Genomic DNA, 15,471 nt, shown 5'->3' on the forward strand with positions numbered 1-15,471 from the left:
CACTCCAAATTCATGACAATAAAACTCTATCCTTTACATTTACAAAATAGATAAAATATAAACAAACATCTTGTTGGATGAAAGGGTACATTTCTCAGCCTTTCTGGAATAAGGTTCCTGGTCTTATTCCTCTCCTGCTTAGCAGAAAAAGAATGACAGATGACTGGAAAGTTTGGGGGAAGACATTAGGCCATTTGGCCCAGCCCCTTCTCTTTTACCTGATCTGCTTCTGCAGGGGAAGTCTGCAGTGGTGCTGGCTGCCCAAGAGCAGTGAGCAAGTCAGCTGCAAATCTACAGACATGTCATCCAGTCTGTCCTGTAGTTCTCTGTCACTGGTTTCCGACTCAAGAAGAAGAAAAGGGTGGGCACCTGGGTAGCTCAGTAGGTTAAGCATCCAACTTTGGCTCAGGTCCTCATCTCACAGTTCATGAGTTTGAGTCCCACACTGGGTGCTCTGCTTTCAGTGCGGAGCCTGCTTATGATTCTCTCTCTCTCTCTCTCTCTCTCTCTCTCTCTCACTCTCTCACTCTCTCTCTGCCCCTCCCACGCTCATGCTCTTTCTCTCTCAAAAATAAACATTTAAAAAATTTTTTTAAAAAGGGGTGACTGGGTGGCTCAGTCGGTTAAGCGGCCGACTTCAGCCAGGTCACGATCTCGCGGTCCGTGAGTTCGAGCCCCGCGTGGGGCTCTGTGCTGACAGCTCAGAGCCTGGAGCCTGTTTCAGATTCTGTGTCTCCCTCTCTCTGACCCTCCCCCGTTCATGCTCTGTCTCTCTCTGTCTCAAAAATAAATAAACGTTAAAAAAAATTTTTTTTAATTTTTTTAAAAGAAGAAAAGAGGGTTTTATCTATTGAACTCTAACAACAATGAGGATTTTAAAACTGGTTTCCAAGGAATCCTACCTACTAGAACTGAGAATTTATGGAAAGTGGCAACCCTATTTGAATTAGGAAGACTGATCTTTCCTGCCTGAACAAAAGCTGTATGTTTGTTTTATCTGGTTGATCAAGAGAAGTAGGGTAGAACAAAAGACAAATTCTGCCAAAGCCTAGAGGAAAATTATTAGAAGAGAGATGCAGAGAAAGATGGAATAAATTCCTACGTATTTTGTTCCATCGTGGGTGATGCCATCATAGCTCTGAGAACTAATGAAATATGTGAAGCAGACATGAGAACCCATGTATCTTCTGCTAGCCCAGATATTGAAGAGATTTTAAATAATGTAAAACAATGCCACTCTTTTTATTTTTCCTAAGAAAAAAATCTTAACATGCAATGAGTATATATTTTTAATGAATTAAAAATATTTTAGAATTTTCTCAGTTTTATTTTTGGTAAATAGCAATATACATATATATATGTATATATATGTAATATATATATCACATATATACACACACATACATGTAATATATATATTACACACACATATACATGTAATATATACATATATATCATATAGATATCATATATAGATATCATATATAGATATATATATAGCATATATATGATATATATCATCCATATAAGCAAAAGCTCTTTGAGGTCAATAACTTTTAAGAATGTCAAAGAATCCTAAAACCAAAATGTATGAGAACCATTGACCTAAATCATAGTTTAATTTCTTTATTTAACCTTTAACACCCATCTCTCCTATAGCTAGGAGATGCATATTAGAAATGCTTTCAAAGTTTCAATTGTTTTCCTAAATCTATACCAAGTTATAACAACATCCTAGTTCTCTTTCATCTCTACAATTTATTTTTCCAGCCTCAATTCCCATTACTCCTTTTTACATTTATCATACTTTTTTTTTTTTTTTAAGATTTATTTCGTTTTGAGAGAGAGAGAGAGAGAGTGCAAGCTGGGGAGGGGCTAAAGGACAGAAAGAGAATCTCAAGCAGGCTCCACACTCAGCACAGAGTCTGACAAGGGCTAGCTAGATTCCACAACCCTGGGATCATGACCTGAGCCAAAATCAAGAGTTGGACACTCAACCAAATGAGCCACCCAGGCACCTCTCCATTTATAATACATTGTAATTCACTCAAGAATTTCCTGCCTCTTGGAATGCCCTGTTTCCCCAATCCTCCCATATCTGCATAAATTCCATAATGCCTTTTACATAGTTACCCTGTATCTATCCCCTATACAACTTCCTTAGCACACCTGACCTATAATCCCATTCTGGGGTCAATTCATTTTTCCTATGTAGCCACTTGTATTCAAAAATCTTTTATCCTACTCACTTTTTTCCTACTCTCTCTTTAGCAGATGTATCCATTCCATCTTACCAATGATTCTTAGTTGCAGATGGAATCTATTATCAACCAATTAACTTGTTCTTTATCTACTCACGAAATATAGTTAAAACATATGTCCCAATTCTCCTAAAAGACTAAATGTTTATCTTTCACCATCCTTTACATTTCCAAACAATTCACTTGCCTGTATATTTATCCAAATGAACTAAGAATATTCAGAAAAATATCTGAATGTGACCTAGAGCACGTATGCCAAAAAGTATTTAATAATGTAAAATTCCATTAATCCAGAATGATTGAAAAGGTCTTAGTTAACATAAAATACTAATTATAAATGACATATATATAAGGAAGTATGCTATAAAATGCCATTTTTATAACACAAATAGTAACACAAAAACTATACTGAATATCACTTAATATTTCTTTCATGATTCAGAAAGCAAAGACATGTTAGATCTTGTATTATTAGGTTATCACGTGAACATCAAGATAGAGAATCAAAACGTCTTTAAGGGCACACTGTCTTATACTTCCTTTTACATGCCCTATTGCAATGGCAGAGACCTGGGTACATAAGAGAGTCATAAATACTTGCTGAATTTCATACCATCATTTTGTCAATTAACCTCTCAAAAATGAAATGCACAATATATCCCCCCAAACAACAGAAGGAAATCCACTTTATTTGTTTAAACTTTCCACTGATTTCAATCCTAGGCCAAAGGAGAATTACTATAAATGCTTTTTTGATGAGCCATTTTCATCATTTGAGATGAAACAGTCAATCTAAAATGATGGCAATATAACTAATTATTTGGCTTTTATCTGGCAAGGATTAGAGAATATGGGAAAAGAACTATCAGGTTCAGTCCAGAATATTTTAAGTGAATGTTAGGAGCCTAAATATCGTGGCTGGAGCAAAAGCTGCTGTGAAGAGCTATGAATGTGCCTTTCAGTGCTATGACCTGTGAGATCAGACAGGCAAGTTTGCAAAAATCCAATGGCAGCAAGGAGAAAATATACCAAAGTACACAAATAGGAGAATATAAAGTAACTGAATCATACCACTGTGTACCAAACCAATTGCTTTATAGAACAAAGTTTTGGAAAATAGAAGCCAAGATTAAAATTTTCAACAGAGAACTAGAGATCATAAAAAGTGACATAGTGGACCTGGAAAAACTAGCCAAATAGAAATGCCAGGACCAAAAAGTAAAATAACCAAAATTAAAGATCCATCAATGGACCAGTTTAAAGTAACATATCAGATAAAGCTAAGGAGGGCATCAGCAAAGGAGAAATTATTCAGAATACAGCACAAGAAATAAGAGAATGAAAAATACAGAAGAAAAAAGATACAAAGTTTATAGTAAGAAGGTATATTTTGCATTTAATTAGAGTCCGAGATTTAGAGAGAAAGGGCAGAAGTAATATTTGAAGAGATAATAAGAATTTCCCCTTAACTGATGAATTATTACTCTACATATTTAACAAGCTCAGTGAATTCCAAAGCAAACTAAATAAAAAGAAATCCAAATCTAAATACAAAGTAAGTGCAAAAAACCAGAGAGAACATTTTTGTGAGCAGCCAGTGAAAAAAAATACAAATTACAAAGAAGTAACAATTAGAATCAGACTTCTCTACTGCAATACACAAAAATACAAGTCCTGAGTAAACTGTATTTATTCCAACAAAGCAAGGTTGGTTTAACATTTGAAAAGTCAATATAATTTACCACCCTAACAGAATAAAAGAAAAATCATATGATTATTTCAAAAGATACAGTTAAAATCACAATACCTCTTCATGATTAAAAAAAAAGAAACTCATAAGCTAGAAGGAACAGAGGGGCTAATAAAGTTTATCTCCCCAAAACCTATATGATCATACTTAATAATGAAAGCTTTCCCTTTGCAAAAAGGAATCAAAGGATGGCTGTTATCTCTGTTTCCATTATCTTGGTAGTGTCAGCCAGTTCAGCAGCACATAGATGATATCAAAGGTACAATGATTAGAAAGGAAGAAACAAAAATCATCATTATTAATGTGATATGATTGATTTTTGTTATCAAAAACACAAAATTTAAGATCTTTACAGGTAAATCTGTGGTTTTCCCATATTTACTTCCCTACATTTGCCATCTCTTTTATAATAGCAACAAAAAGAATTAAGTGCTTAGAAATAAATCTAATAAAAGATGAGGAAGACTTCTACATAGAAGACAATTATTGAGAGAAATCAAAACAAAAATAAATGGAGAAACATACCACATTCATGGATTAGAAGACTCAATATCATAAAGAGGTCAATTATCTCTGATTTTGTCAGACTCATTACAACCACAATCAAAATCCAAACAGGTCTGTGGCTGTACAGAGAGTAACTAGAGGCAATATGACAAGCTAAATCTAAAATTTATATGGAAGTGTCAAAATTCAGGAATAGCTAAAATACAAAGCCTTGGAAAGACAGAATGGTTTTAGAGAAGGGATAAACAGAAAAAAATAGTAAGTTTATTATTTAGAACAAAAAAGCAGGCTGAGAACCAGATCCACACACACATGGTCAGTGGTTTCTCACAAGGTAGCAGAAGAACATGGAGAAAAGATGGCATTTTTGATGCATAGTACTTGGACAACCGGCTATCCACATGGAAAGAATATTGGATTCCTATTGTACATGATGCCCATATATCAAATTTGAGAAAAGAAAAATAACGAAGGTTTTAGAAGATAATATGGGAAAATACCTTTATGACTCAGAACATAAAAAACTAAGGACACTAAAATTATAAACTGTGAACAGGCAAATCCACAGAAGGGAAAAGATATTTGTAACACATATAACCAATAAGTGGCTCATATACTGAAATACAGAGAGCATATATATATATATATATATTATATATAATTATATATTCATATTATATATATATATATGTATAATATAAACAATGAAAATCAACAAACCACAGCTGTATGCATTAATATGAATGTCAGAAACATCACGCTGACTAAGGAAAGCCAGACACAAAATACACATTGCATGATTTGTTTTAAATCAGTTTAAAAGAAAAAAGCAATATTGTATATGACCTGAGGTGCTGTCACCCTACAGGGGTACCTGGAAGGGGAGGACTTTCAGAGCAGAACCAGTGATGTTCTATTTCTTGACCTGAGTAGTGGTTACACAGGTCTGTATAACTTTATTGAGCTATTCTCTTATGTTTTATGTACTTTTATGTATGTCCTATTTCATATGAAAATGGTGTAAGGAAATTAAACTAAAAAGCTTACCCCGAGACTAGCATCTGCCCATTATGAGAAAAAGCACAAGCCAGAACAGGAGCACAGTGCCCACTCAGTGTACTTTTATATTTTAATTCAAAACCTGCAAATAACAAGGTGAGAAAAATTAGCAAGCTGACTGTGCTTAGAATTTAAGTCAAAACTATTTCACTTATTCATTTTAATAAAAAAATTAAAAATAATTAAATAATAACTAATGAATTAAATAAATAATAAATAATAAATAAACTTAAATCTTTAAGTGCCTAAACAATACAAAAATGAAAAAAACTCCCCCTGCAACTCAGGTACTGGAATGCAGTGTGATTAAGTGGTTTCAGAAGTTCAGTAATGAATAAAGTAAATGGTGCACTCAGCAAAGGTGCAGAGGATTGTAATGATCAAATGCTTTAAAAATTTTTAATGTTAAACTCTATAAAATACATAAAAATATGAAATTTTAAACTAATATAAAATTTTAAAATACAGTATAAGACAATCTTGGCATCTAATTTTAAAAAATATAAAAAATATACATATTGGGGTTCCTGGCTGGCTCAGTCAGTGGAGAATGTAACTCTTGATCTTGGGGTCATGAGTTTGAGCCCCATGCTGGGCATGGAGCCTACTTATAAAGTATATATATGTTAAAAAACTAAAAATACATACACACATACATATGTACATATACACACACACAATTGCCCAAATGCCTAAAAAGGAATCAAATTGCTCAAATGCCTAAACAAAGATCAGTTTTCAAAATATGATATTAAAAAAATATTTTCTCATTCCACAAATAATCAATGGTAATTTATCCATCTTATAATGCTAATATATAATACTCCTACAAAGTATGGGAACACTAAAATCCTTTTCATACCTTCTATAATTACTGAAAAGAAATAGCACAACTATTTTAAAGGTAAACCCAGGGAATTCAATACATTTTAGTGACAAGCTATAAAAATTATTAGGAAGTTGACCTGAGGAGATAAGGAAATAAGTGAAATCTATTAATTTTCTCAGACCTAATGAAAACTGTTTTGAAGTGTTAATGGCTCTTATGATAACAAGCATTTAATTAAACAAAAAGTCATTAGAGCAGGTAAAAGTTTCAACAAGTAGGAAAAAATATTTGCAGTTTGTAATTTAACTGAAGCTTATTAGGTAACAAATAATCAAATAAGAATATTTTTAGGCATCTGAAGCAAGATGGCCAAATGACCATATAATTTCAGAGTCCTCATTGAAATGATAGTGGAAGAATTAATAAAGATATAAAATCACATCAATGAAGAGAATAGAAAGAGAGGTATCAACAATCCAAAATTCAAACCAATTCTGGAAAGTCAGAAAGCAAATTAACTAATGAGGAGGAAAAAGTAACAGCCCAGAGTGCAAAAGGAGAGGCTATGTCCAAGAATACACCAAAAGACTTAGGACTATCAAAAGCTAATGAAAAGGAAAGTCAGAATGACACAGACATCGACCTGAAAACAAAAAAGTTAGTGAAAAGCCTGTTTATGAAACAGTGTCTACCTTTAATTCCTCCCTGGTCCCACCCATAGCATACTGAACGAAAGCCTGATACTGCTTTCTGAGCAAAATATTTCTAGGGAAAATAACAGCTTTCTGGGGAGCTCCCTGGCAGCTCCAGGGCAATTCCCTAAGCCCCTAAATCCTCCTCAGTAAGGGCCAACAACCCACCCCTTTAATCGAAAGAGAAGCCAGCAACAACAAACCACTGTGTGCATAGACCCTCTAAATACCTTATTTTTGCCTAGTTATTAAATGTAAATGGAAAACAAGGATCACCAGACATTTGAAGAAGGTAACCATATGAAAGAGAAAGATCAGAGTAAACAAACAAACAAAAGGCCCAAGAGCAAACAAAGATAATCAGGAAACCGAAGGGAACAACAAAACAAAAAGCCTCTAATTAATACCCTGAGAGTTTTAAGATGATCTTGCATTCATAAAATAAAAACAGTAAGAGAAAGAAACAGAAAATAATATGAGCTAATAGAAATTGAAAATATGATGGAATAAAAAATTCCATAGGGAATGAAATTAGGAGGTCCAACGTTCTATTGATGAGAGTTATTAAAAGAGAGGACATGGGGAAGAAATTATTAAAGAAATAACTTAAAGGAACACTTTTTCAAAACTGAATAATGTAAGTTTCTTGACTGAAGGGTCACCTGAAGGAATAGCGCAATACAGGGAGGAACGACCTCCCACACACTATCAAATAACAATCCCTACAGTGAATACATTTAAAATATAGTGGTATAACAATATTTACAGAAACTGTGAAAACCACCAAGAATTGCAAACAGATAAAGTGCAAAGCGGTTACCTCTGGTCAGCAGAAATGTGTGTGGTGATGGTGTTGAGGTCATAATCAGTGATGAGCATCCAATTTTTAAATCATGTATATGTAATTTCTCTGATTAAAATTTATTAAAGCATATTTTTATAATCACTTCTAGATATCCAGAATTCCTTAAGTAAAAAGAATCATTCATATAGAAATTCTATCTTGACTACAAATAATTTTAGAGAACTACTAATTAATACATACCTAAGATATGGGTAAAAGAAACAACCCAAATTTTGATCTGGCAATCCTGACCACATGATGCCAATCGAAAATACTGAAGACCTTGCTCTCCATCTAAAAACGTAAAATTTGTTAAAAATAAATACACAAGAATTGATAAAACATTTAAACCAAAAAATTTCCCACTTCCTATATCGAGATGTTAATTCTATTCATTTAAACCATATTCACAAGAGATATTAACTTTAACCAACATTTCATTCTATGGTATAAGAATTTATTTTCAACAAGGTACTTCAGAAGATTAGGACTCTAACCCCTGAAGTTGCTTCAACAAAATACCTTTTTTTATTTACCTTCCATTAAGGTAACTCAAGGTTCCATGGGCCAATATTGAGCCACTAAGCCTAGAGAATTTTCCAGCCCAATTTTAGAGTCTATGAGGCTAGCACTGATGGGAAAAATTAGGAAGAAAAGTTATGAGTGTTAAATGTTTAATTATTTCCAACTTAACTTTTTTTTTTTATTTTTATTTTTTTTTAATTTTTTTTTCAACGTTTATTTATTTTTGGGACAGAGAGAGACAGAGCATGAACGGGGGAGGGGCAGAGAGAGAGGGAGACACAGAATCAGAAACAGGCTCCAGGCTCTGAGCCATCAGCCCAGAGCCTGACGCGGGGCTCGAACTCACGGACCGCGAGATCGTGACCTGGCTGAAGTCGGACGCTTAACCGACTGCGCCACCCAGGCGCCCCACTTTTTTTTTTTTTTAAAGAACATACCCATTTCTTTTTTTTTTTTTTAATTTTTTTTTTTTTTTTAACATTTATTCATTTTTGAGAGATGGAGGGAGACAGAGTGTGAGTAGGGGAGGGACAGAATCCAAAGCAGGCTCCAGGCTCTGAGCAGTCAGCACAGAACCCGACACGGGGCTCGAACTCACGAACGCTGAGATCATGACTGGAGCTGAAGTCGGATACCTAACTGACTGAGCCACCCAGGCACCCCAAGAACATACCCATTTCTTAAAAGCTTAGTCTATAATTCACATGAAATAATAATGAGATTTTTCCCCGCATTTGATTTAATCAAGACAAATGCTGGAATTATATGAATCCAAAATAACATTAACTCGGTCTATTTTATTTGGTGGAAATTATACAAATTAGGGAAAGTAATCAGTAAATTTGGTGTCATAAAAAAATCCATTAGTTTGTAATGTTTAGTGAGATAATTTCAGTGTATAATTACATACACACTAGATAAGCTCCTAAATACCTGTTGGTAATGTAAATATTGAAATCAACTCAATTTTACATAAGTTCCACCCAACATCATCACACATGTAGCTTCATCAAAGGAAGTTTGGGCTCAGATATGTATGAAGATACAATTAAATGGGTAAGCACAGGGGAGGTTCATCTGAAGTGATTTTTACCTGAAATCTAAAGGATATCTAAGAGTAACCAGGTGAAGGGTTCACATGTAAAACCCTTGGAAAAATCTTACAAACATTCAAGGAATGAAAGGAGGCCAGTGTGGCAAGAGAATGCATGAGGCCAAGTGTGTTTTAAGAGGCAGGGAAACAGAGTGTGTCAGGCTTTATGTTTTGGATTTGGCATTTTCTCTTACCTTAAACTTATTTTAACCATTCACTGATAGGTTTGAAATAGGGAAGTGCCAAAATGATCCTGCCCACCTTCTGGCCCTGGGCTGTGCAATAAAGGTAGTCACTAGCCACATGTGGCTCCTGAATGCCTAAAATGTGGCTAGTATAAATTGAAATGTGACATAATACACACACCAGATTTCAAAAACCTAGCACCAAAAACTAGTAAAATATCTTATTGTTACTATCGATTACTGAAATATTTAATATATATTGAGTACAATTAAAATATATCATTAAAATTAATGTCACCTACTACTAAAAAATTTTAAATTTACAAACGTAGCTCCCATTATACTGCTAATAGGACAGCACTGGTGGTGTAACAAGACTGGAAGCAACAAAGGCAGAACTCCCATCCTAACACAGGGGATGAAACAGAAGAAGAAAGCTTCCCAACTCACTGCTATCTATTTAAAACCAAGAGTCTATCTATATTCAGGAGTCTGTACTTCTTCTAAAAGCTAATTGTGTTGTTAAACATGTCATAAATTTAGCTTTTGCTTCAAAGATTAAATTAGTAAACTTTTGAAAATTTAGCTTGTTTCCAATTTTTTTTAACTTCACATTTCTCTTTGAATATTAACATACTGTATTTTAAAATAGGGTCAAGTCCTCTAAATTACCATATCCAAGGAATCCAGATGTACTGTACAAAGCTGAGTCATCACCAACATATATCCAAGAACCTGATTTTCCCCTATCATGTTCTTTGTGATTTCATTTTGATCAAGAGAAAGGAGAATGATTTCCTTAAAAGGAATGAATTAAAGGGGCTTCTCATTTTACTAAAGGTGAAATGAAAATGAATAAAGAACCAGAAGTCATATACAAATTACAAATAGGAACCACTAGTGCTTAAAAGAGTAAAATAACTAACCAGAAACTGGCTGTGAAGAAAAATCACAGCAGGTAATTCCAAGATCATGTGCTTTTTCACTATGCAAACACCTCATTTTATCATCCCACACTGTTAAATCTCCACACGAGGAGCCAGTGACAAAGAGGTTTCCATCAGGAGAAAATGCACAGGCCACCAAGGAGCCATCCTTAACACTACCACACCTGAAATAAAAGCAAAAAAATAAATAAATAAAAAGAAGAAGAAGGGGGAGGTTTTCATTTCAGAGTATCTTTTACCTTATATTACAATTTCTAACAACAGCTTGATATGGTAAAAACAGGAAAAATGGCTATCTGAGAACTAGAAAGGGCAGATGTCTATATAAATAATCATACACTTAAAAAAAAGAGGCTCTAAATGTTATCTTAACTAACGAATTCAAGCCTAAGCTATACAGATCTAAACCAAAGTCCATGTATCTTCGTATTTTTCCAAATGGCAGGTCTGTATGAACAGGTTAAAATCTACAAAACTTAAAAAAAGCTCTGACAACCACTACTATCAACCATGGCCACATATTTCTTAAAAACCTATTCTTACTGAAAAACATGTTGTTAGGGTCAAAAGTACTTTCAACTTTAGTACTAAAAGAAGCAACAGTGAAATCTTTTATTTTCAAGTATGAATTCTTTATGAAAAGAAAATTATCTTGGGAAGAAAAAGAAGCACTGTGCTGACAATATTAATTATTTTCTCAATTAGGAAAAAAAACTGGTAAAAGCCCAACAATTAGTGCAGTGTCCCATCTAGCACTTGAATCTGCAGTGTATCATTTTACAACATACATTAGGGTCGTAATGCCAGAGGGCCAGAAGTCATCATCTGATAAGTGAAAAAGAAAATTCCTTAGTTGACCTCTATATTTCACGCATGTAAAAAAGATGTCTGTATGGAAACCAATTTGACAATAAATTTCATATATTGAAAAAATAAATAAAAAATAAAAAAGATGTCATTCCTCCTGCGCATTCTCTTTAAACTATTCATTAACACCGTTTAAAACACATGACCTTCTTCAGTCAAAAGACCTAAATCTAATGAGCAACAGTTGTTTACCAGCTGGCATGTGCTTTGAATGATGCTGGGGGGCAGGGAGGAGAAAGTATACTGGGCTATTTTACTTGGTAATATTGAAAAGTTTATGGGTGGCTCAGTCGGGTAAACGTCTGTGTGACTTGATTTTGGCTCTGCGCTGACAGTGTGGAGTCTGCTTGGCATTCTGTCTGTCTGTCTCTCTCTCTGCTCCTCCCCAGCTAGTGCATGCAAGCTCTCTCACTCTCTCTCTCAAAATAAATGTTTTTTAAAAAAGAAAGAAAAAAATACTCAAAGGGTAAACTTTTTGTTAAATGTATTTCACCACAATGTACATAAAAATACATAGCTTTCATGTTGGCAAGTTGCAACAGAACATTACCAGTGTAACATAATTGATGTATTTTTATCTAAAAGGAGTTTTCAGTTGTTTTTCATTTGCTTGTTTTTTTAAATGTAACACAACACTACACTAATCACAAGGTTCTTTTATCTGGGGTTGGGGTTGATTATTCACCCAGCAAGAATCCTAGTCAGGAAAATAGCTGTGTCTCTTTAGGTGAGACTTACCTACCATTAGTCTATTATTGAGAACACCTGGGTCATGAGTGACAAAAATAAAGCCTAAAATTACTGAACCTTATTCAAAAGGCCATTTTCTTCGTCTAGCTCTTAAAGTCAAAATCCATAAAAGTCTAACAGATTAATCCTTATTTTACAAGAGAAAGATTGGAAATATAAAACTCTCAGAGCCAAGCAGATCTACTATAAGAACCACTTACACATCTGTTTTTATGTCCTTCAGAAATCAAGTCAAAATGTTATTCCTTGTGGTGTCTGAAAATTATCTGCTTCTTCAAGTCATCAAAATATTCTGCCTTCTATTTTTATTTTTTTGGTAGACTTGTTAATAGCATTTAAATATTCATACCTATACAACTTGTACGACTGAGCGTTGTAATATTTTAATTTAAATATTAAAGCAGAAAGGATTTAAACGTTCATACCTATATAACTTGTATGACTGAGCATTCCACAAAACAACCGTTCCATCAGCTGCGCCTGACACCAAACAAGTGGAGTCTGGGGAAAACTGGCAAACCCTCACGGGGCTACCACTGGGCTGTTCCATCACTGCCAAAGGCTCTCCATTTTGAGTATTCCATAGGACAGTGGTACCGTCTGTTGAACAGGAAGCCAAAATATGTCCTGAAGGGGAGAAACAGCAGCAGTGGACAGCATAGGTGTGAAGCTTCAATGGTGAGTGGGGCAGTTCAGTAAAGTCACTGAGGGAGTACAGGCGAATTGTTTTGTCCAAAGAGCAAGTGGCCAAGAGGGAAGAGGAGAATGCACAGCAGTTGACATCATCACCATGATCAGCTAATGTGTGGATTAGTTTCACCATGTTTCTTATTTGAAGTAAAATGTCCTGCAATTTTTAAATAAAGATTACTTCATCGTCGGAATCAAATAAATACAACTCAAGTCCACACAAAAGAGTCAAAATCAATTCAAGAGTTTTCTCAGAGATGGCTCCTACATTCATATTTTTACAGGACAAACTATTATACTTGAGATAAAAATAATTGGGACAGAAAATGCCAATAAGACTATAAACTCTAATGATGATCACAGTCACAACCGGCACACCAATAAAGTTCCATAACTCTTGAAAAAGAACCTTGTTGTGTAACTTCAAACTGATTTGATACTGAACATCCAAAACCTTGAGTATGTATTTCACCTCTGAAGCCTTTCCCTTAACTAATTACTTCTCAAAGATGCCTCATTCCAGATTGGCTACTCTCAACTCAAAAAGATTTTCCATTCTTAAGAAACTGTTTCAGCTGCTCCTTGCAGAGGATGGAGGCAAGGCTAAAGCTCTACCTTTAAGATGCATTTAACTGCACGGTTCACTCATAAAAACTAACAAACGGTTTCATTCAAAATTTCACTGGCAGTGTTGAAAGCTCTCGTGGTCCACCATCTTGCTTAATAAAGAATAAAATGATATCGAACACTTGAGGTGAAGAAACAATTTAATAAGTCAAGGAAACCAAGAGAAGGAAACCAAAGAGAAAGAGTGGCAATAAGGACTTAGCCAGACTGCGCCTAAGAACAAATTTACAAATTTAGAATGAAATCCAAGCCCTTTGTCACTGCTTACAAAATGTTATATGATCTGGCTCTTGCCTGCTTCTCAGACCTCAAGTCCTGCCACTCCTCCTTTCCCTCATTTCCTTCCAGCCTCCCTGATCAAATGGATTTGGTCCTAGCTCTCCATAAAAGTTGTTTTTCCATGTTGAAATTCTCTTCCCTTTGCTTTTGGGATCTTATTTCTCAATGCAAATTCCAAGGGAGTAGAGATCTTGTCCATCTTGCTCATTTCTATATCCATAGCACACAAAACAGTGTCAGGCACCTAACATGCTCAAATACTTATTGCATATTTTTTCCCCAAATCCACTTGAGTTTTACCTTTAAGTATCATATATGAACACAATATAAAGTTATTAGAAATTTTAAAATAAATCTACCAATAGTAAAAAAAAAAAAAAAAATCCAGCAGGGGAAAAAATAATGCAAAATGAAACAATAATCGGCGCTGAAATACTCTTAGATTGTAATTCATGATCCCTTGTTAAAATGTTACTTACAGAATTCTTTACAAACATATGGAGCATAGCTTTACCAATATTTATCATAGCCCAAACTTCAGCATTTTTCCAAACATAAACTTCAATAAAGTCTTAAAAAAAAAAAAACAACAAAAAAAAGCAAACCACATTATGTCTTGATAGATTGTCACCTGTACTAGCGCACTGAAAACAAGCAAGATCATGCGGTGATTTCTGGGAGAACTCCCAAATCCCAACTGTGCAGGTACACATAGGTGATCTTGCAAATAAACTTTGGCTTCCACACCCTTGTGGCACTCAGCTCCCTTTGCAGTTCCAGACCAAATAGCGACATTACCACTTGAAAGAACAGCCTGTTTGGAAGAGCTCTCTCAAGCCTACCGCTTCCTGGCCTCCGGGTGTGGGCGTCACCACTCAGGGCTCAGCTGTCACTCCAGAGGTTCCATCCCCGGGCCGGCCGGTGAACTCGCCAGTGTCAACACACGCATCCCTATCTAATCCAAAGCAAACCGGGGATATGCCCCAAATCTCCCCAAATAAAGCCCGCGACTTACTCCCCCTGCACGTAGGGACCAAGAGTGTGCCCTAATCTGAGAGCCTGCCAGGCCTTAGCGGACTGAGCCACCCAGGAAGGAGGGCTGCCGGCTGGCCGGCGGGGAGTCAGGCCTTCCGGGACGCAAGGCGGCTTTTAACTCGGCCCAGCTGCGGCTTCCACGCAACGCCCGCAGTCCCCGCCCGGCTCCCGGCCCGGGTCGCACGGCCGCGCCCTGCTCCGGTCCAGGTGCTGGCTGGCCCCTGTCGCGCGCTAGGAACCAGATTCCGAGGACCAGAGGTTCAGACACCCCGAGTAGGGAGGCTTCGCCGGCTGACCCCAGCCATGCTCCCCCACCTGCCTCTGTCGCTGCTAAACCTGTCCACGGATGCGGCCACTTCCACCTGGAAGACCCAGGGCCTGCGGAATCCGCCCTCAGGTGCCCACGGAGCGGCGCGGACCACGTGACACGCAGGTGAGGCGGGCGGGGCTGGCAAACGCGGAAATCCAAAGAGAATGGAAACGGGCCCCGCCCCCCGGGCCCGCCCCTCGCCGCGGCGCATGCGTGCATTC

General features: G+C 36.1%; 1 protein-coding gene across 5 annotated transcripts in view; it reads right to left on the reverse strand.

Annotated features, from left to right (window-relative positions):
- The window catches only part of WDSUB1 (WD repeat, sterile alpha motif and U-box domain containing 1), a 52,573-nt gene extending 37,158 nt beyond the window's left edge, over positions 1-15,415 (reverse strand). The window contains exons 1-6 of one of the 5 annotated variants that reach the window (XM_086718683.1): positions 15,256-15,393; positions 14,385-14,860; positions 12,735-13,156; positions 10,672-10,856; positions 8,144-8,236; positions 5,566-5,659 (exon numbers count right to left, since the gene is read on the reverse strand). In XM_086718683.1, coding sequence (XP_086574809.1) covers positions 5,566-5,659; positions 8,144-8,236; positions 10,672-10,856; positions 12,735-13,156; positions 14,385-14,432 — 842 coding nt within the window. In that variant the 5' untranslated portion in view covers positions 14,433-14,860; positions 15,256-15,393. Of the gene's footprint in view, positions 1-5,565; positions 5,660-8,143; positions 8,237-10,671; positions 10,857-12,734; positions 13,157-14,384; positions 14,861-15,255 lie in introns of those variants that run through there. The other 4 variants (XM_086718686.1, XM_086718684.1, XM_086718685.1 and 1 more) reach the window with 4 other exon arrangements.
- Between the last annotated feature and the right edge of the window lie 56 nt (positions 15,416-15,471).

Source organism: Puma concolor, chromosome C1, assembly GCF_028749965.1.
Source record: "Puma concolor isolate L17-30 chromosome C1, mPumCon1.1.hap2, whole genome shotgun sequence".
Taxonomy (NCBI): Eukaryota; Metazoa; Chordata; class Mammalia; order Carnivora; family Felidae; genus Puma; species Puma concolor.